The sequence below is a fragment of the Patagioenas fasciata genome, chromosome 1, assembly GCF_037038585.1.
Source record: "Patagioenas fasciata isolate bPatFas1 chromosome 1, bPatFas1.hap1, whole genome shotgun sequence".
NCBI lineage: Eukaryota > Metazoa > Chordata > Aves > Columbiformes > Columbidae > Patagioenas > Patagioenas fasciata.
In genome coordinates this window covers 125,661,884-125,688,082 of record NC_092520.1, presented here as the reverse complement: position 1 = coordinate 125,688,082, position 26,199 = coordinate 125,661,884, and the positions used below count along the sequence as shown (strand labels likewise).

General features: G+C 42.3%; 1 protein-coding gene across 7 annotated transcripts in view; it reads left to right on the top strand.

Moving 5' to 3' along the window:
• Nucleotides 1–26,199, top strand: part of MPZL1 (myelin protein zero like 1) — a 40,963-nt gene that overhangs the window by 7,427 nt on the left and 7,337 nt on the right. Inside the window, exons 2-6 of one of the 7 annotated variants that reach the window (XM_065852691.2) lie at nucleotides 9,103–9,263; nucleotides 12,553–12,766; nucleotides 16,938–17,070; nucleotides 20,332–20,437; nucleotides 22,105–22,155. In XM_065852691.2, coding sequence (XP_065708763.2) covers nucleotides 9,103–9,263; nucleotides 12,553–12,766; nucleotides 16,938–17,070; nucleotides 20,332–20,437; nucleotides 22,105–22,155 — 665 coding nt within the window. The other 6 variants (XM_065852706.2, XM_065852699.2, XM_065852729.2 and 3 more) reach the window with 6 other exon arrangements.

Sequence of the window (26,199 nt, the reverse complement as noted above, 5' to 3'; positions counted from 1 at the left end):
ACTTGTAAACTTACTTGGTTGTGAAAGAAAAACCACTGAAGGGCTGTTTAATGGAAAAATATGTCTAGTTTGGAAAGTACCTGAGCTGCTGATTGGTGTCTCAGTCTCCTGTGTAGGTAGGGAAGCATTGTTTTGTGATCCCCAAGGAAGAGGTACTAGAACAGGGCTAGATGTTATTTGCCTCGAGACTAAATAAGCATCTGCTCAAACCTGACATGTGACTGACTGCAATGGGCACATGAAGCAATGCAGCTAGAATGCTTATTTGTTCAAGGATCTCGTCAACTTTACAACCATCTCAATTTTATGCTTTCCGGGGTGTGAGAGTAAAATGGTTTTCTTGGGATCGAACATGAAATCTGCAGCCTGGCTGGAAAGGGAGCTCAGATGTTCTTTGCTGTTTCTCATGCTTGTTCCTCATTTCTGGTTAAAAGCATGGGCTTCAGAAGTAAATCTCAGCATAGGTTCTTCTGCTGCCCCTTGGTAGAACCATGAGCAGCTCTGTGTCATGTGGAAGAGGCCACTTGAAAAACTGACTCTGTATCATGGAAGCAGAAGGTGATACCAAAGCTTAGTGACTCTGAAGACTTGTCTTTCAGTTCTGTCGAAGTAGGTGCTTGGAGGTATGCAGGGCTGAGATACATGGATGTTATTGACTGCTTTGACAGCTTTGCCACAGCCTGCATAAGACTTCTTGGTGGAACTGTTTTCCTTTCACTTGGGGTGACAAGATGCTATTTTTTTCCCCTCACCATTGAGTCAGACAGAGTTTAGCTGAATGTGCGAAGGGGACAAGAGAGAGTGAATGTTGTGTTAGCAGATGCTCTCCTGAACTTGTCTCTGCTTGGGGGATGGATGTTCCCAGCAGCAAGGTGGCAGGAGGTGGTAGGTGTTACTGGGTTAGGCATCAACAGCTTTTCTTTCTGCTTCGTAGAGATGGTCAGGTGCTGCAGTACTGACTGTGTTACTGAAGACAGGAAGATCTCTTTCCTTCATCGCCCCAAATTCCTTGATGAGATTGGCAACCCAGGGAGCTGTTGTGGCAGCAGCAAAAAGCTGTTCTGGTGATTGACATTTGAGAGTGAAACTAAACTCTTCTGTCCTCCTTTGAGGCAGCAGAATTTAGTTTTAGTTGCTTTGAAACCGAGATGTCAAGACTGGTTGGCGCGACTTTGTCTAGTCATCATTTCTGTAGCTGATGTTGCTTTGTGTTGTACATAAATGTATGGGGTGTAAATGTCAGCTGGTGGTGGTGGGCTGCAGGGACAGACTCTGTGAGGAGCAGCTGGGGCTGCCCTATGCCTGACACAGCCAGTTCCAGCTCCACTGGACCCACTGCAATGCACAGCTGAGCCCCTCAGCCGAGCTGGTGGCACCTCTGCGGTAATGCTTAAGAAAGGACAAAGTACCACAAAGCACCTCACAGGCAATGATGAGTGAGAGGAGAAAAAGAGCGAGGAACATCACTGCAAACCCCAAGGTGAGAGAAGGAGAAGGGGAGAAGGTGTTCCAGGTACTGGGGCAGAGGTTCCTCTGCAGGCCCTGGGAGTTTTGGAAGAGACCATGGCGGAGCAGGTGTTGCCCTGCAGCACGTGGAGAGGATCATGGTGGATCAGATATCCACACTGTGGTCCATGAATGACCCCAGGCCGGGGTAGGTTCTCCTGAAGGATTGCAAGCTCATGGGAAGAACCTATGCTGCAGCAAGTAAGGGTTTGAGGAGCTGTTATGGACTGACCACAACCCTCCATCTCCCCCTTGCTGCCTGAGAGTGGGGATGAGGTAGAGGTGTTGGGAATGAAGGAAGGAAGTTGAGCTGAGGGGGAAAAATGGTGGGGAAAAGGTATTTTAGTTTAGTGTGTTGTTTGGGCTTGTGTTTTTTTTTTTTTTCTTTGCACCATCCAACTCTATTTTAATTGGCAATAAGTTGATTTTCCTCGAGTCAAGTCTGTTTTGCCTGGGACAGTAATTGGTAAGTGATCTCCTGGCCCTGTCTCTACTCGTGAGCATTTCCATCATATTTTCTCCCCCTGTCCTGTTTGGGAAGGGATAGCGAAAGAACAGCTGGGTGGACTTCTGGCAGCCACCCAAGATCGAACCACCACAATGACATGAAAGAACATATATGTAGAAATATATGTGTATATATGCATTTTTATATCTATACACCTAATTAGATTTCAGACCAGATAATACCATGATGGATTTCTGGTGTGGAGATGGTCAGACAGCCTTATTTTTTTGTTACACTGGTATTTGTGGCTCCTTAATACTTATGTGTTGTCCTTACAAAATACAGCATGGTTTGCTCTTGGGTGGAATGGCTGGCATGTATTTAACTTCCATGTTAAGGCTAAATGATGTCAGTGAATTCTTTGTGTGGAAATTCGATCCAACAGCTGGATGCTTTAACCGATCTTGTGGAGTTTCAGAGCAACAATTTGGGCATGTCTGCTCCTGTCTGTTGAGACCATGAAAGCTGGGATTTCTCCACCAGGTGTTTTATCTACAGTGAAGAAATGATGGCGTGTGGGGACATACGTGCCTATAATTGCAGCAGGAGACTGCAAATTTGTGCTGTTTTTCTGAAATGTTTTCTTGGGGTTTTGTTGTTGTTTCATGCTGATTGTACAGGGAAATTGTGCTTCGTGGGTGAAAGAACTAAATGTCATGTGGAGGTAGTTGAGAGTAATGTCAACAGTAGACTCATATTGCACAACATACTTGATATTAAGTAAGAGTATTCCTTAATGAAAGCACGGTTTTACAAGGGTATATTGTTTTTGTGACTTATGACCCCTAGTCATTGGCAAATCCCACATCCTCCTTTCTGATGAAACTTCTGAGCTGCTGGGGAAACCACAGTGTACATATTGATACACTGACTTTTCTGTTGTTTTATTGAGACCTTTAAATATGAACTGCTCAGACTCTGTTGTATTAAAGCATTTCTTTCTATTTTCCTGATCTGTGTCTCTTGTCATCAACTTGTTACCTGTAACAACCTCTCTGAATTTTTTCATCTTTCATCAGACTTTTTGATTATTTCCTGATCTTTCATGCATTATAGCCTTTATTTATAAATTGTATAAATGACTGTATTACCAGGTGTCTTTAAGGTAAATGAAGCAAGTTGCTTGTATTAGTTAATAAACTGATGACTAGCCATTTCAAGAGGAAGGGAGTGTGACACTTTTCCCCATGTAGGATGGGAACTATAGCAGCTGTAAGCATCCAGTATTTAGTAATCTGATAAAATTTTCCACTTAGGCTGGGTTTGTGCTTGTGGAAATTAGATGTCTGTGATTGCAGTTAGTTGCTTCCATCCTTGGTTTGTTAAGACTCCTAGTGATCAAGGTGGGTTGGATCCGGGGGAAGAGAGTTTATTTTGGTGTGTTCGTGGCTGTAATTAACGTAACTTTTTAACTGGATGTGAGATTTCAGTGGAGATTATGGTCTACAAAGAAATGTTAACTATCTGTGTGTTAATTAGTGTAAACTTTTGCTGCAATGAAGGATTTCCATGTGATGTGCTACCAAACCAAATTTTCAACCTTTGCCTTGTAGACTAGGGGCCATATTTCTGCATACCAAAATGTAGAATAAAATAATGCTTGCCAAAACCCATTTTTTTTCCTTAAACCAGCATGAAACAAGTGTAAGCAACCAGGGGATACAAGTAAAATAGGAAAAAACCACTTCAGCTTTAGTAAGCTTTGATCTCCAAGCATTGGAAAGCTAAGGCGCTGTTGGATTTATACAGATGCTGTTACCAAATGTTTTGGAGGCGTTTAAGAGGTCTTGAAGGTAGTGAAATAAGCTTGCAGTTTTTGAGCAGATCCTCCAAGTGTGAGGGACAGTGTTTAGGAGAAGGTACTACAATGTGGATTTGAAAAGTCTGATGAGATCAATGCTGTAACATGGTTGGATACAGGAATCTCTTAATGCTGAAACAGGGATGATTGCTTGGATGCTTGGTGTAATTTAAATGACTGTGGCATGCATGGGTGAATCTCTCTAACCCCATGTAACCTTGTTGCATCAAGCCATGACCTTGTAACTTGTTTTTGGGGAGTGGACCATGATTTATGTATTATTGTGTTTATCTAAGGATATAGCTTTGAATGTAAGCAACTAGTGGTAGCGGACAAGGGTAAGAATTTGGCCTTGGACCTGTAGCATAGCTGGTCACATAGGCTGTGTCCCCTGTGCAGATTAAGTTGCCACCACACATGATGTGGTGAGTCTCCGCTGACCTGGCCAAAGACACCTTGGAGAGGACACCTGTGAGGAGTACTCCCAGCAGTATGCTGTAGAGGGAGACTGGCTGTATTCTCTGAGAATTTTTTGATCAAGGTGTATGCTGTTTCAAATATACCTGTTAAATTCACTTACCAGTGCAACACTGCAGTCTTTCATGTTGCTCTGGTGAAAACTGAGCTTGACTGCTCTTAATCTCACCGAAAGCTGATTAGTTAACCACAGTATGGTTAATTAACTAGATGCAAACTCATATGGTTCTGATTGCTTGTCTGCTATCCATTCTGAATGACCTTGTCTTCCCATACTTTGCTGCTTGGTGACTGGAAAGACTTCTTCCACAGGGTGGTTTCAGAGCAGTGTAGCGTTGTCCCTCTTAAGCATCTCAGTGTTGGCACAGTGCCTGCGGGTTGTGAGCTGGGCTGTGGCTGAGCTATCTGAAAACATGTAGCTTTTTCACTTATTTCGTGTAAGCTAGTAGACGTGCTGGTAGTATTACGAAGAAATCAAGAAGCTCTGCATCTTCAGATCTGCTTAAGCTACTGAAGAGCTACACCTTCAGAATTGGGAAGGTCTTGTTCATTCACAGAAAGTAAGTTAAAACAATATTAAGTCAATGAAGCTGATTTGATGGCGACACTGTATAATGAATAATGCTTGCTCTAGGCGTGCATATGTTGAGTACTACATCTTCTATAGTAAGTTCATGGAAGAAAGCAGTAACCTTGCATATGCGATGTCTTCTTAATGTCAACCATGGAGCAGGTTGGTTACCAGGAACTGCGATACTCACTGGTCTGTTACTGAGCATCTGTCCAGAGCAAAAAGGACATTGCAGTAACAAAGGCCAAGATGCAAATTGGAGTTTTTAGACGTGTGTCAGCTGAGTGGGTGGTTAGAAACACTGAAAGACTCCACCTTGACCTCAACAGAGTTCAAAGTAAAAAATGCTGTACAGATGATGAGTTGGAGAGACATGTGGTGGGTCCATGGTGATAAATGCAGCTGTGGAGGGCTCTGGGAAAGAAGTGAACTCTGTTTTGGTCCCATTTAGCATGAGCTGGCAACTTAGCATTGACAAAGATGTCAGACTAAGACGGTTCTTTGAACATAAGTAGACAGATCCTGAGCAGAGCCACAGATCTGAGTAGTCAGTGCAGTGGTGGGAGCTGAACTTGTTTTGCAAGATGAGACAATATGCTGAGGAAAGAGAGACTTGAGAATAGAGAGAACACTGATGAAGAATGAAGATACTTGATGGGAACGATAAGAAAAGATTAATAAGCAAGTAAGAGTAGTAAGATTACAAATTAGTAGGAGTATGTCATTTCCTATTTCAAGAATAGGAGGATTATCTGAGAAGGAAGATGAGGATGGAGTCTTTTAATTGAAGTGTGGGAGCTGAAAGTTTAGCTAGTGAGTGTTGATATAATTGGAGTAAAACTGCTCCAGCAACACTAGAGATGAAAAAGAAATGACTGAAGAGGCAGAGGTGTGGGGTTTTTTCCAGTGATTTTGATGGGAGGTGAGAAAAACAGAAGCATCTTTCTGCTGAGAAGAATTAAAGCAATTGAAGGCTAGAAGAGATATTCAGAGGGAAATATTTGGCCTGAAGTTGGACAGGGTGATGGGATCAAGGAGGATCTATGGGAGAAAAGCAAATGTTTATCTTTGCCCTGCATATTTTGCAGATCTTCCCTTCTTAAAGCTCTCTTCTCTCAGACAGTCTCCTGTGATAATTTTTTTTTATCTTGAGAGGAACTAAGGCTGAGTAAGCTTGAGGAATGAAACAGTGGGTAAGTGACTGGAATATGACTCAAAATTCAGCTTTCTCCAACTGAAGTATTTAAATAGATGGAAGAGCTGGAAGAAGGATGTAATCCTGGCAAATGTGGAAAGAGAAAGAAAAGAGCTAAAGCTGGAGATTATTCATGTGGATTTTATTATGGCAGAGGAGGCCAAAGAGTTCAAGGTGGTGGGAACTGCCACCATTTTCAGTGAAACTGTGGGAGTAGAGGGCTAAGCGTGAACAAATGAAAAATGTTATGGTTTCTCTGCCACTTTCAAATAATCATGTTAAGATTTGAGGATCTTATGTCTTATGCTGTAAGACAACGGAGACAGGAAAAAGTCTTTGAAGCTGTACACACTGGAAGAGCAAAGGCGAAAGCAGTTTTAAGTAGTTGTCAACAGGTGCCACTAAACATGGAGAACAAGTTGGGTTTTCATGTTTTGCAATGCACATGCTTGTAAAAGATTAAATTACATGCAAGAGACGAAATTTCTTCACACTTTACAAAACAAGTCTGAAGCAAATAAAATGTAGGCTGTGGGGAGAGAATGAACAAAGAAAAACATGAAGCTGAGACAACAGAGGGACATATGGAAGTTAGACTTGCTGGAAATATCTGTGCAAGATTGCATAGTTTCTGCTTTCCCAGGCTGTAGGGAGAAGTCAGATTTTTCTTTTCTTGTGCTTCGCTGCAATTCTCTCATGGGTTGCTAGTGAGTTAGAACAGTGACTTCTTTAGATTAAGGAGATCTGTGCTACCCACAGCCTGTGTGTGGCGAGGAGTTCTTCGTACCATGTACGAGCAGGCAATGTCTGTGCAGACTCTTTTCCTCCTACACAAATGCTGAGGGCATCTAGCTTGTTTTGTGCTTGAAAGGGAGACTTGTTCTGTGGCTTGGACTCAAAACAATGGAGTTTATATTTTTCTCTTTTCTGCTCCATTAGCTGGAAAAAATACATAAAGCACAGCAGCTCTGAGTTCATTTCATTGCATTGCTAGGAGCCTTTGTATGTTCCAAATAAATATTTGGTAATTGTTTTACAAAAGAATAATTTTTTTGGCCCATAACCTATGTACAAGAGAAAGGAAGCTCTGATATAACCTTTTGATGAAAATCCGCCTCCCTTAGGGTGCTGTTGCACTTTCGCTCATTGGGAATGAGAGCAGTGATGGCAGGGAAGTCTGAGGGGCCAGGGATAACCTGATGGGACTGAGGAGTTAGTGAGTTTAAGAAGGGAACAGCGTGGACTCTCAATGGCCAAGTGAGTGAATGGTGGTTTCTTCTGCTTTTGGTTAATGTAATTAAACTGGTATGCTTAATTCTCCCACCCCTGGAGTGCTGCTGTGCTTGTTTCATGTCCCCTGGGCATGTGCTCTGCCTTTCCCCGGCTCGCTGCGCTGGTCGGGCAAGAGGCAGCGGTTCCTACCAAGACATGCGTGTAGTGATTGTGGGGTGTACTCAGGTGGCCAGGGCATTCTCATCTCTTTCATTCTTCAGCCATTTAATTGACTGACGTGCAGCTCCAGAGCTGGCTGGAGGTCTCTGTTGCAGGGCTGGCTGCTGCTCCCTCCTGTATTTGTGCCCCTGTGCCGCAGCTGGTCAGATGGAGTTGCCCAGTAGACTCAGTCATCTGGGGGTGAGGCAGGAAGATGGGAAGTGGCATGGCTCACGTGAGCTTTGTTTTCTTGAGGAATGAGGCTTAAAGTTATGTATGTGACACCTTAAAATCATCATATCACTTTAAAGAAGCTTCTTATCTAGCTTTTGAAGGCTGCTGAACTGGTAGCTCTCAGTGACTAAAAGCGTGAACCCTGTGACTTAAGGACTGACATAGATGGGTTTTTCTTACTGTGTTGTTTGTTTGTTTGTTTAACTGTTGTCCTCTGTGGTCTTTTACTTGAGCTTGCCTACTTCAGGAGCTGGTTTATTCAAAGCTAAGATACTGAAGGAACAGGAAATTAAGGGAGGAAAACCCCTGAATTTAAGATATTATAGCCCAGAAACACAGAATCATGTGGTCAGAAGCAGATTACTAGTACCACCTCTGTGCTGAATACCATGGTTGAATGCAAATCAAAACTTATATTTGAGTTAGTGGGTGCACATCACATGTGCACCTACCCACAGTGTTTTTACTAAATTTTTGCTTTCACATGGACATGACACAAATGCTGAAAGACATTTTGTGATGTCACAAGCTCAAAAATTGTTTCTTAACATAAACTTGAGTGAATGTGCAGATGTATCTTTGCTTAAATCTGAACAGGGATAGTGTCTTTGCACTTTAAAAGGTATCAGATGAAGAATACGTTCAAGTTTTTCGAATCACGCTAAATTCACTTACTCTGTAGGAAATCTAGCAGTACAAGCACAATATTAACCTAGATTACTTTAAATTTGGGGAGTGTTTGTGGTCTGCTTGCTGTTCTGACTGTGAATAAGCCTCATGGCGGAAAATATTTAAACTACTCTCATGCTTCTGAACTAGTGATTATTTATGAGGTCTTGCACATGAAGACCTTGTAGCATGCCAGAGAGCAGAAGCAGATGGCGTAGCTGGGAGCCAGAGAGCTTTCTGGAGGTGAGCTTTTGTTCTACCTACAGCTGAGAACAACTGGAGATGGAAAACGAGAGGTGAGCCAGAGAGGAAACTGAGTAATAACTGTGTCCAAGATGTTAGTTCCTCCCGTGGGGCTTATTTATTACAATGTCTGTTGGCAGCTGGTAGGAAAGAGTTTGAAACTCATCTTTTGCACCACAGAATTGACTTCCACAAACTGTTGTAGAGGAAACATCTGCGGATGGAAAGCATCCTGTAACAGATAATACAAGGAAAGAGAAGTGAACAGGCCTGCTCTAGACTTGTTTGTGTTGCGGGTATGATGCAATGTCTGTGCACGCACTTGCTGTGGGAGTTGTTGATGTCTCTTCTCTTTTCCCCTTACCAGCAATGTGACATGAACAGTTACCACTTCAGCTCCCTGCTTCTGGAAACAGCACTGATGCCGCTTGTTCTCCTTCTTTCTTCTCTTTACCTTTCTCATACAGTCAAAGTATCAGCAGTAGAGGTCAACACACCGGAGGAGATATTTGTGGAGAATGGGACAGACGCAAAGCTTCCATGCACATTTACATCTGTGGAAGTGATCAGCAGTGCAGCATCTGTTTCTTGGAGTTTTCAACCAGAGGGAGCCGCAACTCGTATCTCAGTAAGGAACGGCCGCAGGGGAACGGACCTGGGAGGGGAGGCTGTGAGAAGTGGGCAAAAGATCTTCCAGCTGGTTCTGAGGAGCAAGCAAATACAGTTTGGAGCCTCCTTCCATGTGTCTTGTCTCCATCTGATTTTAAGGAGGCTTTTTTAGGGTTTAGTATTGCTAAGATATCTGCAAAGGCTGGAGTGTGCAACACCTGTAAAATGTACTTTGTTGGTCAGAAGAGAGCGGTGTTGGTGTGGTATGAAGTACGTATGAAGTAGAAGAACATCTAGGAATCTTAAGTTCTATATCCTCTTGCACATGAAATAAGCTGTGCAGTGAATGATAGCAGTGACAGAATTTGAATTACCGCTATTACAGTGTTACATTGTGTGTTATGTGTGTTGCTTATTTTCTGTTTGTATACTGTTTAGCCTCTATTTGAAAGGGCTTAAAATAAGACCAGTCTCCCTGATTTCAGAACAGAATCAAATTGTTCAAATCAGCACACGATTATATCCTCCTATTTAGTTATCTGACAAGTAAAAAATCAGTGTAGCGAGTGACTTAGGCTAATAAAGGGAATCAGTGGTGGCAATTATTATGTTGAGCCCAAGTGTGGGTATGAAGCTTCAAAGGTTTTGTGGAGAATGGGACAGACAGGCTTTGATATGTTGTTAGCTGTCTTCTTCCTCTGTTGCGTAAGCTGTGCACATCTGAGTCTGAGCTCTCTGACACTTCCGCTTCCCTCTTATGCCCTGCCCTGAGCCAGAATTTGGAGGAGGCAAAAATTTGGAGGGATAGCAGGGAAGATGTGGGGATAGCAGGTTGCTCAGCCTGTTAGTGTTTGTCTCCTTCCTTCTGCTGCAGACATGAAATGATTTAAACTCTAGAAGCCCTCCAATGCTCAGAGTAGAGATGATCCAAAAGAATGTATGAGTATCTTGCTCGATATACAGAGCTCTGAAGAATCAACTTCTGAACTCTCAGTGAATAAATATTTAGTTTTGAAAAGGGAGATTGTCTCTTTGGGAAACCAAAGCAGAAGCTGGGCAAAAGCTTAAGGAAGTAGGGCATGTTTCCTGCCAGTGTTGAACAGGACGGGTGAAAAGAAGCCATCCATTTGTATGTTTTCAGCTCCACATAGAAATATCCACCATATATCCTGTTTTGCCTTTCCCTTTCTGCATCACTGGCCAAACTCCTTGTTGCAGAAATACAACTTCAGGATGTACCCTTTTTTTTGAAGTGAAATCAATTTCAACATTCTACCCAGATGTAGTTATTGGCATAACTGAGAGAAAAACAAATTATCTTTCAGCAGAAGTGACCCTGCATTAATTCCTTGTCTTTTTTGAGGGACTGGGGAAGGTATAGAGAGAAGATGTTTTTTGTTTTTTTTTTTTTGGTTTTTGGTTTTTTGTGAACCCAAGTCATGTCAGTTACATGGCCCGATGGGCATTAATTTCAAAGATGAATCTCATGATCAGCTTATGTCTGAGCTAAGTCCATGCTTCTGAAAAGGATGATCCTGTGCCTCTTTAGGATCAGCACTGGCAATCTTGTAGCCATGCTGTGAGGCTGACCTGACTCAAAGCTTCCCCTGCTTGTCACCTTCCCCCCTGCACATACCCAGGTTATAGAGATATCTCTGTGAGTGAAACACCTGATGACAGCTGAGTTTCACAATCAGTTTAAACCAGTCTAAACCCATCGGCTTTAGAAGTCTCATGTTAAATCACTTAATCATAGGCATGGGGTGACTTGAGCCACTTAGCTTGTTGTTTCATGACATATTTTGCTTTGTGATTTCTCCTCCCCCAGGTAAGGACACCTAGAGGGCTAAGGGATCTGTGTCTTGCCTTCTAGACTTCCAGCTGGATGACTCCCCGCTCCGTGCGCAGGGCTGTGGTAATGCTGTGCCTCTGCGCTAAAGGTTACAATCCAGCTGGAAACACCTCAGACTGATGCAGATTTCCTCTGAAATGTTTACAGATGGCTGTGTCCTAGCAGGCGTCCTACCAGATGAGATACGTTGTTGGATTTGTAGTAGCCTGTAGACAGCAAATAAGTGTTAGATTGACTGCAGCACAACAGATGGTCGTGTGCACATACCTGATCCGGATAAGGTTTGTGCTGCCGAATGATCAGGCCTGATGTTCAGAGTGTTTGTCTGATAGAAAGGATGTTGGAATGGCAAAGCTCAGCCCAAGGGTAGGAACAGGAAAAGAAATGAGAGATGACTTGAAAGGAAAGAGGACTGACTCGTAAGCAGTCTGTTCTGTGGCAGAGAGACTGCATCAAAAAGAAGGCTTTAGAAAGAGGAAGGTGGAATGTTCTCTTAAATTTCTTTAACTGTGCTCTGGAGATTGAACTGAAGAGAGTTTGGTTGAATTAAGATTGTCCTGCTTTCTTTCAGAATGTGAAATTAAGAACAAACGTGCTCCTGCAATACAGCCTTGATCCCTCCCTTAGGGTTAATGGCCAGTGTTCAAACATCCTATAAGTTTGAAAACAGAGTTGTCCTGTAGAGATCTGTATGCTTCTACTGCTGTAAATTCCGATTTTGGTCAGGTATAGCACACACTTTCCCCTCAGACTGTACTAAGCAGGTTTATTCTTTGAGGATTTTTGGTCATGTCTAGGGAGTGCAGGGCCAATGGGCAACTCAGTCACCAAAAAAAAAGGTAAACAGTTATATTTAGTCACTGTGAAGGTTTCTGGAAAACATCTAGGTACACTCTAAATTCTTCATGTGACTTTCTTTTTTTTTTTTTTTTTTTGTGGGGGTGGAAGGAAGGAGGGTATTGCGTGTTAATTTAGCTGTGCTGCAGTTGCAAGTAACACACAGCAAAACACAATATAGGAAACTTGGTATCCTTTTCCTACTAGGATGCAGAAGGCTTCCTGTCCCTGAAAGACAGCTGTCATCCAGAACTGTTCTTTAATTATTCCCAGGTTACCAGCCTTTTTCTCTTTCCCCTACCTCCTTTTCTGTGAAACCCCATGTTGCCAAAACCAGAGAAAAAGCCTCAAACAATCAAACCACAAAACCCAACCAACAGAAAACTGTAACTTGCTATCTATTGCGGTAGTATGATTGAGGTATAAGTCATAGTGTGGCTGTGTGATAAAGAGGCAAGAAGCTAGGCTAAAGTGATGAGGCAGGAGGAAAAATAAATCTCAAATACTAGCTGTGTATAATACAGTGAATTCTGGGAGAATGCTGTAATAGTGAGAGAAGTGTGATAGCACTCTAATCGCTAATTGGATTGTTCTTGTATCCTCTTTTCCTTGACTACAGTTTTTCTATTACTTTAATGGAAAGCCATACCCTGGAAAGGACATACCATTTAAAGACAGGATCACTTGGGCTGGAGATCTTAACAAGAAAGATGCTTCTATCAGTATATCAAACATGCAGTTCCGGGACAATGGCACTTACATTTGCGATGTCAAGAACCCACCTGACATTGTTGTCAAACCAGGAGAAATCCGAGTTAGAGTTGTGGAGAAAGGTATTCACCCTATATGATTTTTTTTCTTTCCTTCCTTTCCCTTCCCCTGCTTGTGTCTATATCATGTTTCTTGGGGGTGGGGGAGTAGCCTGGAGGGAACAACTGTCTTCTTTATTCCCTTCCTCCAGGTCCTAATAATCGAACCAGTGTTCTATCAACTGTTAAAAAAACTGAATGTCATGCCCTTTTCTTCTATACCCCCTAATTCCTATGCTTTTAACAAGTATTAGCCAAAGCTGATGGAAGCTTTGGTGAAAACCGATCTCCTCATTTCAAATTCCTATTAATTTTTTTTAATGTGTTATGCTACATCGAGGGTTAGGATGACTTTTGAAATCTGGGGAGCAAGGAGAGAAAGTGGCAGACTCTTCTTTTTGGAATCCATCTGATATTTATACTGGAAAACAGAACTAATAATCTGACCTCAGCACGTACTGACAGGCAGTGAGATGCTACTGTCTTCAATGCAAAGGTGTTGAATATGCATTCAATCTCTTTTACTCAGATATTCTTATGGTATCCCTGGTGACCCTTATGAACTGCAAGGGCTGGCTACTTGCAGTCATTTAAGGCTTCTGATTAGCATTTGGTAGCAATGATCAGAGTTCAAGAGCACTTACATTCTGTGTGTCAATTCAGCTTTTTATTTCTCTTGGCCATCCAAAACACTTGGTTGTTCTAGCTAAGCTGGAGGTCAGCCAAAGTGTGAGTGTTCATACGATGAAATGGTTCTTAGGGTGATCAGATTTCCAAATTTATATTTAATAAGGACAAGAATAAATGTTGAATTCATAAATGGTAGTGCTGATGGAACTATGCCATTAGATTTTAGTATGTTAGGAAAGATACCTGCATGTATGCTCTAATTAGAATGATAATGCTGCTGTAACAGGTGTATACCTTGGTCATTCCATGTACTTAGGCAAGGTCTATATCTAACCTTTCTCTTCACAGAGCAGTATCAGTTGGATGGGACCTCTGGAGGTCCTGCCGCCACTGAGAGCTTTCTGTTTCTTAGAAGTTTGAATCAGTCTATATAAAATAGGGTCAGTGTATTTTCTTAAATATATTGACAGTCTCTGTGAAGAAGCAGTAAAGCAGCTGCTGGTTTGGTAAAGTCAGGCTGTGTTGGCAAAGCCTCTTCAGATTTTGATCCAGGTTAAGCAAATGAAGACTGATGTCAAGACCTTAATTCAGCTGATATTTTTCAACAGACTTGCATGCTGGCTTCCCCAAAGATGGAGCATCTGGACAAGAGAATCTCACTATTTCTGAAAGGAACTCTTTAATTGACATACTTCTTGTCCTCAGAAAAATGCTGTAACAATTGTCTTCAAATTCTTAGGAAGACCTTGAAAACAGGTTTTCAAGCTATAGGTGTAATGCTGTCTTGCATTCTGACCTTACCTGAAAGTACTGCTCTTGTAGCATGTTATAACTCACCCTGAACTGAGCTGGAGATTTTTTTCAGTTCAAAGAAGTATATGTTGACTGTTGTGCTTTTTTTCTTTTTTTACTATGTATACATGTAATTGTTCTGAATCATATGTCAAAGCCACATACATACTTTACATGTTTAAATGATCTTATAGATGTTTGATGAGCCTTAGATTTTGGATTAAACATTTAATAAATTCTGGGTTGGCTTAATTGTTCAAAATTGTCAACCCCGGCTAACTCAGCTGATTTTCAGTGCAGTTTCTACATAGAGTTTGCACAAACAGTTCCGCGAGCTGTGTTGGAAGAAAGCTGCTGGCAGGCATGAGAAGCAAGAATGTTCTTTCATGGGTGCATCTGAATCGGGAAAGGACTACTGTTCAAAGTCTAAATGACAGAAATTTCTAGGGAATTCAAAGTCCTTACATTAGGCTGCCCCCCACTTGTAACAGAGAGCGTTCAAGACAGCTTCTGTTATCTGGATGTGGTCCAGCTTTGATCTGAACTCTCATGTGGGAAAAAATTAGAATTGTCGTACGAAAATCTTTATACTTAGCAGCAATGGAAAACATCAGTTTCCTGCCTGTTGCATAAAACTGATACACACTTTCAGTCAAAATGGAAGTTTCTTGGAATTACAGTGATATTTAGTGAAAAGTGTTTGAAAGGCTGGATTTTTGGCTTTTGTTAATCTAGTAACTTAAATGTTAGCTTTGAGCTGATGTTGGTTATGTAGCTGGGACTGTCTGTTACAATTAAGTCATTGGCTGCTCTACAAGTACTTATAAGGAATTCATGTACCTGTGGAATGCTGAAAAATATAAGAAAAACATGGCAGGGAGACATTTTTCAGCTGAGCAGTGTGGTAGTAAAATAGTGTGAGCTTTCCTATAGTCTGTTGGACCATGTTCTGAGAAGCAATAAATACAGATTCAAGTTTCACATGCAAACAGTAGCATTTATAATACGTTCTTAAAAACCTCTGTTAACAGAATACAACTGCTGTCATTTATTCAAATTCAACCAACCAAAAAGCCCCACCTGAGTCAAAGAAATGACAAAACTGTCAAATTTTTAATATGGCTCTTTCAGCAGACACTCTGCACTATAGTTTTGGATTGCTACTTACTTCTTGCTCAGAAAAAGGGTGAGTATTGTTTTTTTTCTCGTTTACATGGCCAACAGCTGGTCTGCTAAGTGAAGTGCATGTCTGCTTTGACGCTTTTGCAGACAGTTCTTCCTGCACTTGAAAAGGTGAAAAACCACAGAAACTAGGAAACTCATACTTCTTATATGCCTCAAAACAAATTTCTTTATCTTTGCATGAGGCTCAAACACATTCTCAGTCTTATGTACCTGAAAAGTATGACCATTTGTAGCACTCTCCTTCTGAATAGCAGATAGATTTCTGAGCTGCTGAAAGGTTCTGGAAAGAAGGAATGTCTTCCTCTAAATTGTGGCCCAGGGAGATCCTCTTACCAGGTGTTTATGTACATCGATAGGATCTAAAGAAGACTGACTCAATCTCTTCAGTGATGCCTAGTTACAGGATAAGAGACAATGAGCGTGAAGTGAGACACAGGAAGTTCTGTCTGAACATAAGAAAACATTTTTGCCATAGTTCAACACTGGAATAGGTTTCTCAAAGAGATTATGGAGTCTCGCATCCTTGGAGATAGTCAAAACCAAACTGGACAGAGTGTTGCACAAACTGTGCTAGCTGACCCTGCTTGAGCGGGTAGAGTTGGCTTAGACAATCTCAAGATGTCCCTTTCCACCTCAGCAATTCTGTGATGATCAGATACAGGTATCTGAGAAAGATTTTTCTCTGTATGATGTTTTACCTGTTGGATCTTGTGCTGATTGACTTGTATTTGGTGCAAGTAGCTAGTGTAGCATGGAGTCTTATAAGAAACGCGCTTGTCTAAGATGGTTCTTGCATTAAACACGATGTGGGGGAAGGGGAGGGACTTTGTTTCTTACTGGGAAAAGCTGTAAAGGTAGTCTGTGTATGCTTTATCTTGTAAGTCTTTTGTACTCATTCTCTGATTGGCTTTTATTTCTGGCTGCTCTTTCTTGGCCTACCTTCCCCTAGAACAGTATTGGGGAAAACGTGAGTAAAGAGATACTGTGTTCCTATAAGCCTATTTCTAGTATCATACAGTGAACCTGACTTAAGAAGGAAAAGAAAGACTCTCTAAAAATGTATAGAGATCTGTTTGGAGACACCAGAGTCTTAAGAGTGATCAATGGGTGGTAACTAGGCTGTCTGTTGCATGCTACCCAGAGAACACCCAGCCTTCAAGTGCTCATAGGTGGTTAGCGATGTGCTGTGCTCAAGTCTGCTTTCAAGTGTGCCTACCTTTTCCTGTTGACCTTGCTGGGAATTGGCAGATGAATGTAAATTTTTTAATTTTTTTTTTTTTAGCCTTCAGATATGAAATGAGATGGGATTGTCCTCAGTGTCACTTGTGTTCCCTGACATGTAGACATTCTTGGTTCACTATAAACTCTTCTGAAGGACAGTGACATTAAGAACACTCTTGGTGTGTGCTCTGTTCATACATTATTCTGCTGGCTGCCTGCTATCACTGCCACTTAGGCTGCATGTTATAATTCCTGGATATTGCATTAGTGCCTTTTCCTCTGAACAAATCCAAGAACATTTGTACTTTGCACTTCTGTTAAACAGGGTATGCAGAAGAGTTGAATGTTTTCTCCCTTCTCTCCCCAGACAGCCTGCCTGCGTTTCCCATTGCCATGGTGGCAGGGATAGTCATCGGTACGGTTACAGGTCTCTCACCGCTCATCTCTATTGTCGTGTGTCTTGTCATCAGAAAGAACAACTCTAAAAAACGATACTCTGGGTAAGAGATCTCCCACCTCACCTGTGGATGATGTGAGGAACAGCAGCAGGATCAGAGGGGAGGGCTTAGAGGGGGGTAGGAGTTGTTTCAGCCAGGTCTTGGTAACCGTGGCTAGAGATAGAGTATGGCCATGTGGAACACATGGTGATTGTCTTTGTACTGTGCATGGAAAAAAAACTACTGACCGTGAGTTGCACCTGAAAAATCACTAAGTGTTGGAGTTGATCCCCAACCACAAGCATGTATGCCCTAAGAACATTTAATCCAAGATCCCCTAGTCTGTTCCCCTCCCCTTCCCTCCAGCCCTGTTTCCCCCTACCACCTCTGGCCCCCAAAGAAAAAGTGCCACACGTGCACTTTTAAGAATGCTGTGTGTTGAGATTAAGACTGGGTGTTTCAGTTACCAATGTCTGGCTTCTGAGCCTGGAGTATATTTCCCAAAACCCCATTCATCACCACGCTTCAAAGTAAGGGAGGAATAGCCACTCTGCATCCATTCTCATTCACTGTCTGTTTTTTGTGAACTGTTACCATCCCTGCGAGGTTTTTAGCATTAGGAGGAGAACTCCAAATGAAGCCCAAATCTTTGAGGGATCATATGAAAAAGCAACAAGACCTAACGAAGGCAGGCTTGAGTCCTGTGGTGATGGAGCTTGGTGCTGGTGGGGGAGGCGCTTCCTTTTTTCTTCTTCTCTCTGATTAGCTGGTAATTTGCTTCTATGAGAAAGAATGAAAATTGCATATGTAGTCTTAGAAACAAACCCCAAGCTTATAACTTTCTCCTGTTCTTTCCCCAACAAATATTCCTGCTTCCTGCAGGTTCTTTGGGTTGCCTGTGGGATAAAAGAAAATAGCTCCAAAAATAAACTTGTGGGAATTTCTAAATTAAACTTCGCCCTATTGTTTTCCTAGTTGGAGAGCTTAGAGAAAGTGAGTTGGCTATTGCCCAGCGGTAAGGCTAAATACAGCAAAGGTGGCTGTGTGTGCTCAAAATCGTGTGGAAAGCCTGGTTTTCCCTTTCTGCATGTCCCTTTCCCCTAAGAACTGAGGAGAAGCCTGCAGCATCATGTACCAACAGTGTGCGTGAGGTGGTCTGCTTGCCTTGCTTCCCAGTGACCTGCCCTCCAGCATCTTCCTGCTGAAGGACACAAGTTAGTGCTGAGCCTAGAGCCATAGTTTGTGCACTGTAGTTTCTTGTAGTAGGTATAACTACTCTCTTGGGAAAGTAATCTCTGAAGTTTAAATACTGCTTTCACTGACCATGCCAGCTCTGCATGACGTGTAAAGAGAAGCCAAGTGTGCTGTGACCAAACTTACGGACTGTCTTCTACATGGTGCTAACCCAGTGTGTGGTGGTGGTGAGATACCCTTACTCTTAGTTAACCATTCTGCTTTGAACTGAGGTGGGCTGGGGCACTGCGCGGCATCTGGAACCCCTGCATGGCCACGGTCTCCGTTCATGCTCTGACTTTAGTGTTTTGTTTTGTTTTTTTTCCTTTCTGCCTTGGTGTGCTGGGATCGGATCCTGCTTACCTTCCTCTCCTTACAGAGATCCTGATATAGACGCCAGATTGGGAATGTAGCAGGGCTGGGTCTTCTCTTCCAGTCCCACTAGACACCATGGTAACTAATCAAATTGGTGGTTGCTGTTAATACCTCTGTGTGTGTGTACACATTCCTCTTCCTTTGCTGACTAACCAGCTAGCTCTCTGCTAACATAACTTCACTGTAATTTGTGCTGGAATCTGTTGGCAAAGGGATAATGCATTTCACTGGGTGCTTGGGTTTCATTGTCTCATGTCTAACTGGGGTGGGATTGCTTCTTGTCCCAGATGGTGTCCCTCCATCTCTTCCAACAGGGAACTTGCCAGTGCATTGACTAAAGCACAGGAAATTCAGAGCCCTTTTTGTGTCAAAATGAAAGTGAGTTCCCTGTAAGTGTTCCTCTGGCTCAGACAATTCGGGTGTTTTAAAACTTGCAGTGATCTAAGTGCATTAGTTACTTAAACCTGCGTTATGACTTTTAGATAGTGTAGATCTGAGGAATTTTGTGAATAAACCAAACCATTAATGACTACATCATTTTGGTAACAGAAGGGCTAATTTGCCTCTACTTGGAGACAGTAGAAGCTCCTTGCTGTGGTGGCTGGGGGCAGTATTTTTTTTTTCTTACTGCTGCATGTATGAAGAGCTAAGTCTTCTATGGTTAGGCTTACCATAGGATAAAAAATATTTGCCCTTTGAGGAGATGGTCTACTTAATGTCACTGTCCTCATTTGTTTGTTTCTGTACTTGCTTTGTACACTGTCTGTCTGGAAAGATGGGGGGGAGAGGATGCCCAGTGTTTAGAGGGCTGTGGTGGTAAAGGGGACTCCCGTGTTTGCTGTCAAGGAGATGGCTAGTTTTCTTCCCTGGGTGCTTGGGTACGAGGAGGTAAACCTACTATTTAGGGGCCCATTACTGCATTACCCAAAAGCTACTGACTTTAAGTTTAAGGGAATTTGCTCATATGCTTAGCTCTAACCAGATGGAAAGAAGCAGAGAGTGAAAACTGGCAACCTTTGTTTAGGGGTGTTGGTTCTCACCACAAGACAGTTTTCTTTAAAATACAAGATTTGTCTGATCAGATATTCAAGTAGCTGTATCAGAGCACATAGCTTACATGTCACATCTGACTCTTAAAGTAATTATGCCAGAGACTAGTGTCTGTTGTGAGTGGGCAGAATTATTTTGGGATTGTAGCCTAGCCAAAAGCAGGAGAACTAATGTGGAGTAGGGTGGGAAGTACTAGTCTGGTATGGAGACTGGGTGGCTTTTGCAACTGTTTGCACTAACAGTAGCACTGGTATAACACTTGCCTCAGTGATTGGGACTATTTGGCTTATAGTTAGAAGATAATTGCTGTTTACCACTGTTAACTGAGTCTGAAGCTTCAGTGAAGAAAACACATATGGTTGTAGGCGGGTTGAATGGGAATATCTAGGAAACAGGAGTTTTAGAGGAGCTGCTGTCCCATGTTAATAGTTTTTTCCTTTGTGTTGCTCACCAGTGAGACTCTGGGAGGAAGAACAGAGAAATGTCTGGGGAGAGATGGAGAATTATATGTGTTTATTTCAGAATCCATTATGTTCATTTTTACTTTGACATAATGTGCCACATTCATCTTGCCATCACTTTTTTGTTGTTGTTGTTTTTGTATTTTTTTTTTCCCCTGTGTCTCTTGAACATTGTCGTGCAAACTCTGCTCTGCCACCTCGTCAGCTGCAGTACATCTGAGCGTTTGATGTCACCGGTTAAGCAGGCTCCACAGAAGTTGCCCTCCGACACAGAGGGTCTGGTAAACAGCGTGCCCGCCAGATCACACCAGGTAAACTGCTCCCTGCTGCTTCCCAAAGGAGGATCCTCCTAGAGTGTGGGTATGGAAAAAACAAAGGCAGGGTGGGATGTGTGAACCAGGTGTTTTCTTTTAAGGTGTTAAGGTCTGCAGGGTAAAAGTGTCTGCTCTGAACAAGGCATGGGCAGTGAGCTGGGACTGGGGAAGTCTTCTGTAGAACGCTTAGCGCAACTGAAGGAATAACATCTTGATACTAATTGAGATGCACTAATATATAAAAAAAGATGATTCTGATCTTGTGTGTTAACATACACAAGTGGTAGTGAGGTGCAAGGATGAGAGCCTGACAAGGATGGGGAGAGGGCAGTGGGTAGCTGTTTGATGTAGAGACAATGTTACTGGGTGTTACACACATCTGGTGGATAGAGCTGCCTAATCTGGTCTGGGATTGTAATGGGGAGGAATTTTACTTAGTCTCTCATTGCTGTGAAGGTACATGCTCTGTGGCATGTTCTTCCTCCACAAAGAAATGAGCCAGCGCAATGTAAACAGTGGCCAGTGATGATCAGATCAGTTTGAAGATGACTCTTGCTGCTGAGTGCTCTCGTCTGCTGAGCCACTCGGCTTACATGGGTTTAGAATTGCCAAGCTTGTCTTGTTCATGCTGGTGTTGGCAAGGTATTTCTGCTGACTTTGAAAGAAGGAGGTGGATCTCATTCAGACTTAACATCCCATGGGAAGTTAGTCAGAGGAGGAAGAGCATAAGTCAGACAGGGATTCTACACAACATGTGATTGCCTGTTAACAATGTACAGGATTTCCGTGTTTGTAAGCTGTTTCTTGTCTCTTTATTTGTGTATCCCCAGTAATAAAACTCACCTGAGTGAGTTTAAGTCCAAAATGGATTTTCTTCTTAGTGAGTGGAACTTTTAGCAAGTTTCTGCAGGGTAGTGTGTGGACTTGGGGGATTTATGAATCAGAGTTGATACCTGGTTTCTTAATTTCTCCTGACAAAATAATGGAAATATGTTAGTGCTACAGCACAAAAATATAGTGCTAGCAGTGAGCTGTATGAAGTCAAAGTCCCTACTCTGTTTGGTTTACAGTCTTTTTTTGAAATGCATAGTTCTTTGCAGCTGCAGTGTTTCCTGAGTTTTAGCACATAGGCCCACAAAGCCACCTACAGACTTCAGAGAACACTTATTCTCTGAACATAAAGGAAATAGACTGAAGTTATAAGATTTAAAAATAGTTCAGATTTTGACTGGAGCAGGTCTAGTAGCAGCAGGCTGCCTGTAAGGCCTCTGTAAAGCTCAAATTTTCTAGCTCATGGGAGCAGCTTCTAGAATGGGTGAAATAAACAAGTGTTTCCAGTCTTCCCCCGAAGGAAAAAAAATTAAAAGAGCGTATATGTGGGATGTGTGTTGCAGTAGCCGTTGGGATCAGCATCCCTGGTCAAAAGACCAAGATGCTTTATCTAATTACTGTCATGGTACAAAGCAGTACATGTGAGTGCCCTGAGAGCTACATGAAGCTCTGTGCTTACATCTTGAAAGCAGAATTACTTTGTAATGTTTTAGTGTGAAAGCTTGCTATGTCCTCACCCTTCTGTGTCCCCAGTGTTCTGGGTCTCAGTGTAGGGTAAGGAACATGTCAGAGTAAATCTAACTCAGAATTGGTGTGCTTTTGCCCTTCTGTAGTCACTCCAGTCTGGTTATCCCTTGACAGAGTCCTCCAGAGTCTTCCCACAGGTAAGTTCCTAAGGGAGAACCCAAAGTGTGAACACTCCGACCTCAAAGGAAAAATACAGGAAATGGTTTTAGTTTTGTTTAGTTTTTTAGTTTTTGAATGTTTTTTTGTCAGGCAAAGAGAGCTTTGTCTGGATTTTGATTTATTGGCAAACTTGTGTAGCAGTGATTCTTCTAACTTCTGTTATGCATTTGCCCCATCTTTACAGAACAGCAAGTAAACATATTTACTTTTCTTTAAAACGATCAGTAGAATCAAGGTAGATCAGATTTTGAACAAATGGTTTAAATCAGTAAGGAAACTAAATTTCAGTTGATTACACTTACATTTTTAACTTCTAGCCATTGTGTTTTGTGTCTTTTTTTAAGGGTGTTATCAGCATGCAAATTAACATATTTGAAATCTAGCATCATGTGTGAGTAAAACCTGATTTTTTTTTTGGTAGTCAATACATTAGTTGTAGTATTCAAGCTTTCGAGCTGTTGTGAAATGCTGATATTGAGGTTCCTCACAGCTCCCAGAAGCTGTTGCAGGCTGCTTGCCAATTCAGGCACACTTGTTTCTTGGATTGTCTGGCAGTTTTAGACCAGTGGTTCATGCAGTCAGTGCTCCCGTCAGACAGCAAAGGCCTGTGGGCTTCCTTGTAGCCTTTTACTTTGTAGGATGTGGCTGAACACTTCATGCTTCACTGGTGAAGAACTGTGAATATGAATATACAACCCTTGCCTCTGGAAGTTAAAAACAGTAATAGAGGTGTTCACTCTCAAAGAGTGACATTTAGATTACGTTTATTAAATTAAGCTTATTAATTTTGTTATTTATGTGTCAGTGTAAGAACCAGTGATGAAGTATTTGTCCACATCGCTTCTCAGCTGAACATGCATTTGAGCCTGCATCTCCTTTGTGTTTTGTGTGCAAGTTTATGAAGTGTGAACCTTGCACACTCTGGAGTGCCCCAGAGTGCTGATAATGTGTGTGTCTGATTCTGTGAATGTTCAACTGGTTGAATCAACTCCCCTTCTTTTCACTGTGTCTTCCTTCTCAGCAGGTATGTTTTATCCTGTCAAATTTTTATGTGGTGTTTCTTCTCCATGCCATCATTCCGTAGTGACTCATATTCTACCATGACTGTTGCTTGGATGAGTAAGAAAAGCATTTCCAGCAAAGGCAAGAACTATATGTGTTTCCCAGATGGATGTCTGTGTTTAGCTAGTAATCTGGGTTGCAGCAAGCAAACTGGGAGGCAGGTGTGTGTTGTCCCAAGATATGCTGACTCCAAGGTGGCTGCCATTTGTCTTTGTGCTTTGCAAGTAGCTGCGTATTCATTTCTGGACAGGCTGAAGAACCACTGACCTTAAAGTGTGGCTTCTGTAAAAGTGCATTTCTGATGTACAGAACAGTATGGTACAGAGCTCATAAGCTGTTGGAGTGAATAAAGGACTCAGCATTCTGATTCAATGTGAATCATGCAAAGCCATTTATTACAGAAACAAGCTACCTTATATATGCAACTATTCTCTGATCACGTGTCCACACTGCAAGCATGCATTCACTAATTGGATATTGTCACGGAGGCACCCCGAGGCTAATTTACGGGACAACAGGGTCCAAAACAACTTTTATTAAACCAAAAGAAACAGGGTTTTAGCACTCCAAAAGTGACTTAAATATAGGTTCGGGTATCAGTTGAGGAAAATTATTAAGGGGCAGCAACTAGTACAACAGGACCCAAAACAATGCCGGAACCACCCCCGAGTCCCAGAGGAGTACACACTTGCCTGAACACGGTGCGGGATTATTCTTAAAGAGATAAAGGTAAAGCGTACGCTCGCAATTGTGCGAGCGTCAATTTATAATACACTCGCAGTTCTGCGAGGGTTAATTTACTTACACGTGCGAATGTGCACGGAATACTACACGTGCTTATGTGGAAGCACGGGAGGAAAATCACTCGCGATTGTGCGAGGAAATAAAGTTACACTCGCGATTGTGCGAGGAAATAATTTAAAGTACACGTGCAAATGTGCACGGAATATAAATACACTCGCGATTGTGCGAGGGTTTTACTCACACACGTGGCGCCAAGGCAAGCGGGGTCTCCATCCCGGGGAGGCGGAGTCTCGGCGGCAGGATCTTCCTCGCGCTCCGAGAGACCGGCGACAATGGGCCCAGTCTCGATGAGAGAGTCCCGTTTTTATACTGGCTGATCAAACCTGACTGTAGGCATTCTAGAAGCTTCTCTGCACCCCCACACCGTGTGTGGGGCGCCCCTGAAGCCTCCAAACATCCCCCACACTGGTCACAGGTGCCCAGCGGCTCACTGGCGCCTCGACAATCCTTTCTCCTAATGGCCCTGGCCAGGGTGCTCTGGGCCAAACAAAAGAAGCTGTTCGCCTCAAGTAGCAGAGAGAGGGAGATGTGCCTATTCCCTCCATACTGAAGTGGGCGGGGAGAGAGGGGGGTTTGCATTCTGCCACAGATATCATCCATGTTCACGAGCCGTCCAGGTGCTGGAGTCTCACTGCTGGTAGGTCCGTTGATTTACGTCATGTTGAGGCCCTGTTATTGTAGAACTGCCTCACTCCCACAGCAGGTCCTGTTTTCAGCTTTCCGAGGTGGCCTTGAAATTCCTTTGGGCCTGGCTAGTTCAGTAACAAATCTCCATCTAACAGAAACCCATCCATAGTAAGCGGATATGCTCCTCAGTGTAGAAGCGGGAAGCACTAAAGTTGCATAAAATGAAGATCTCTGGCTTTGCTTTTTATGATTTAGGGATGCACCTGAACATGCTCTGTTCAAGCTCTGTTCCAGGCTTTTAACTGGAGCCCAGGATTCTGGGAAGAAGCAGTTCATGGTGCCGGGAATCCTGACTTAGATAAATTTCCTGGAGCTAGAATCTATGGTACTTGCAACATCTTTCAGAATCTAAAAAGAAATCTGAAAATACTGTAGATCAGTCTTAGACTGTGGTGGTCTAACTTTGCAATTCCTTTTTCTTTGCTGTGATTTGAAATTGCTTTGTCAGCTGACAAAGCAAAATCAAACTTTGCTGAAAAACCTTTAGCAAGGTATCAGTACTGCTGCTACTCTTTTCCCTTTGTTCTGAATGGAAATATTGCAAGATTTAGGGAAGTGTTGTGTTTTATGCGGTGGTGCTGGTCAGTCTTCTGGTTCTGAAGAGTCAGGATGATCTTTGGGATTAGGCAAAAGTTGTGAATTGTTTGGACTTTTACTGAAGCTTTCACTTGTGGAAGAAGAGTATTTACAAAGATTCAGATCACTGGGGGATATGAAATGCTGGAAAAATGGTGCTGGTACTGATTATAATCAGCTAGAAAATCAGCAGCAAATCAAATAGATGGAGCTCTATAATAAATCCTTCAACCTCCTTTTCTCTGTGTTAACTAATCTACCGGTTCTTTAGGTGATAGTGAACAGGCCCAGATTGCTTGGTTTGGATCAGGCAATCACAGCAGTCAGTCTCTCCACCGCCACCTAACATGCAGCCGAATAACTATTCAACGTGGCATAAAATTAGAATAGTGGTAAGATAACCGATCCTGAATGAACTCGTGTAATAGAAAATTGACCCATCAGAATTACTTAAATAAAACTGGAAATGTCATAATGAGTACTTTATGCAGGTACTGATTTTTTTTATTTATTTTTTTTTAACTGATAGGAAGTGCTGAATTTCTCATATCCTGGAACTATCGCTTCAGACAGATGAGACTTCCAAAATAGCTTACAAATAAACCTTAGGGTCACTTTGCCTTAAGGTTTGTATAAGCACTGCACTCTAATTGGAACTAGTAATGTAATCCTGATGTAATGTTGGAGACCAGAACAACGTGAGAGGAAAGAGTTAAAAAGGGAGGAGAAAAACAAAGAAGTAGCTCTAGTGACACTTTAAATGCAAAATTTTACAAGACATGAATGTTGTCTTCTTTTTTTTTTTTTTAGAATATCCTCAGCCTGTTATTTATATCCAGCATTTTATATATGCTCACAAATTTTCATCCTTCTGTCAGTCGTCTTACTCTACA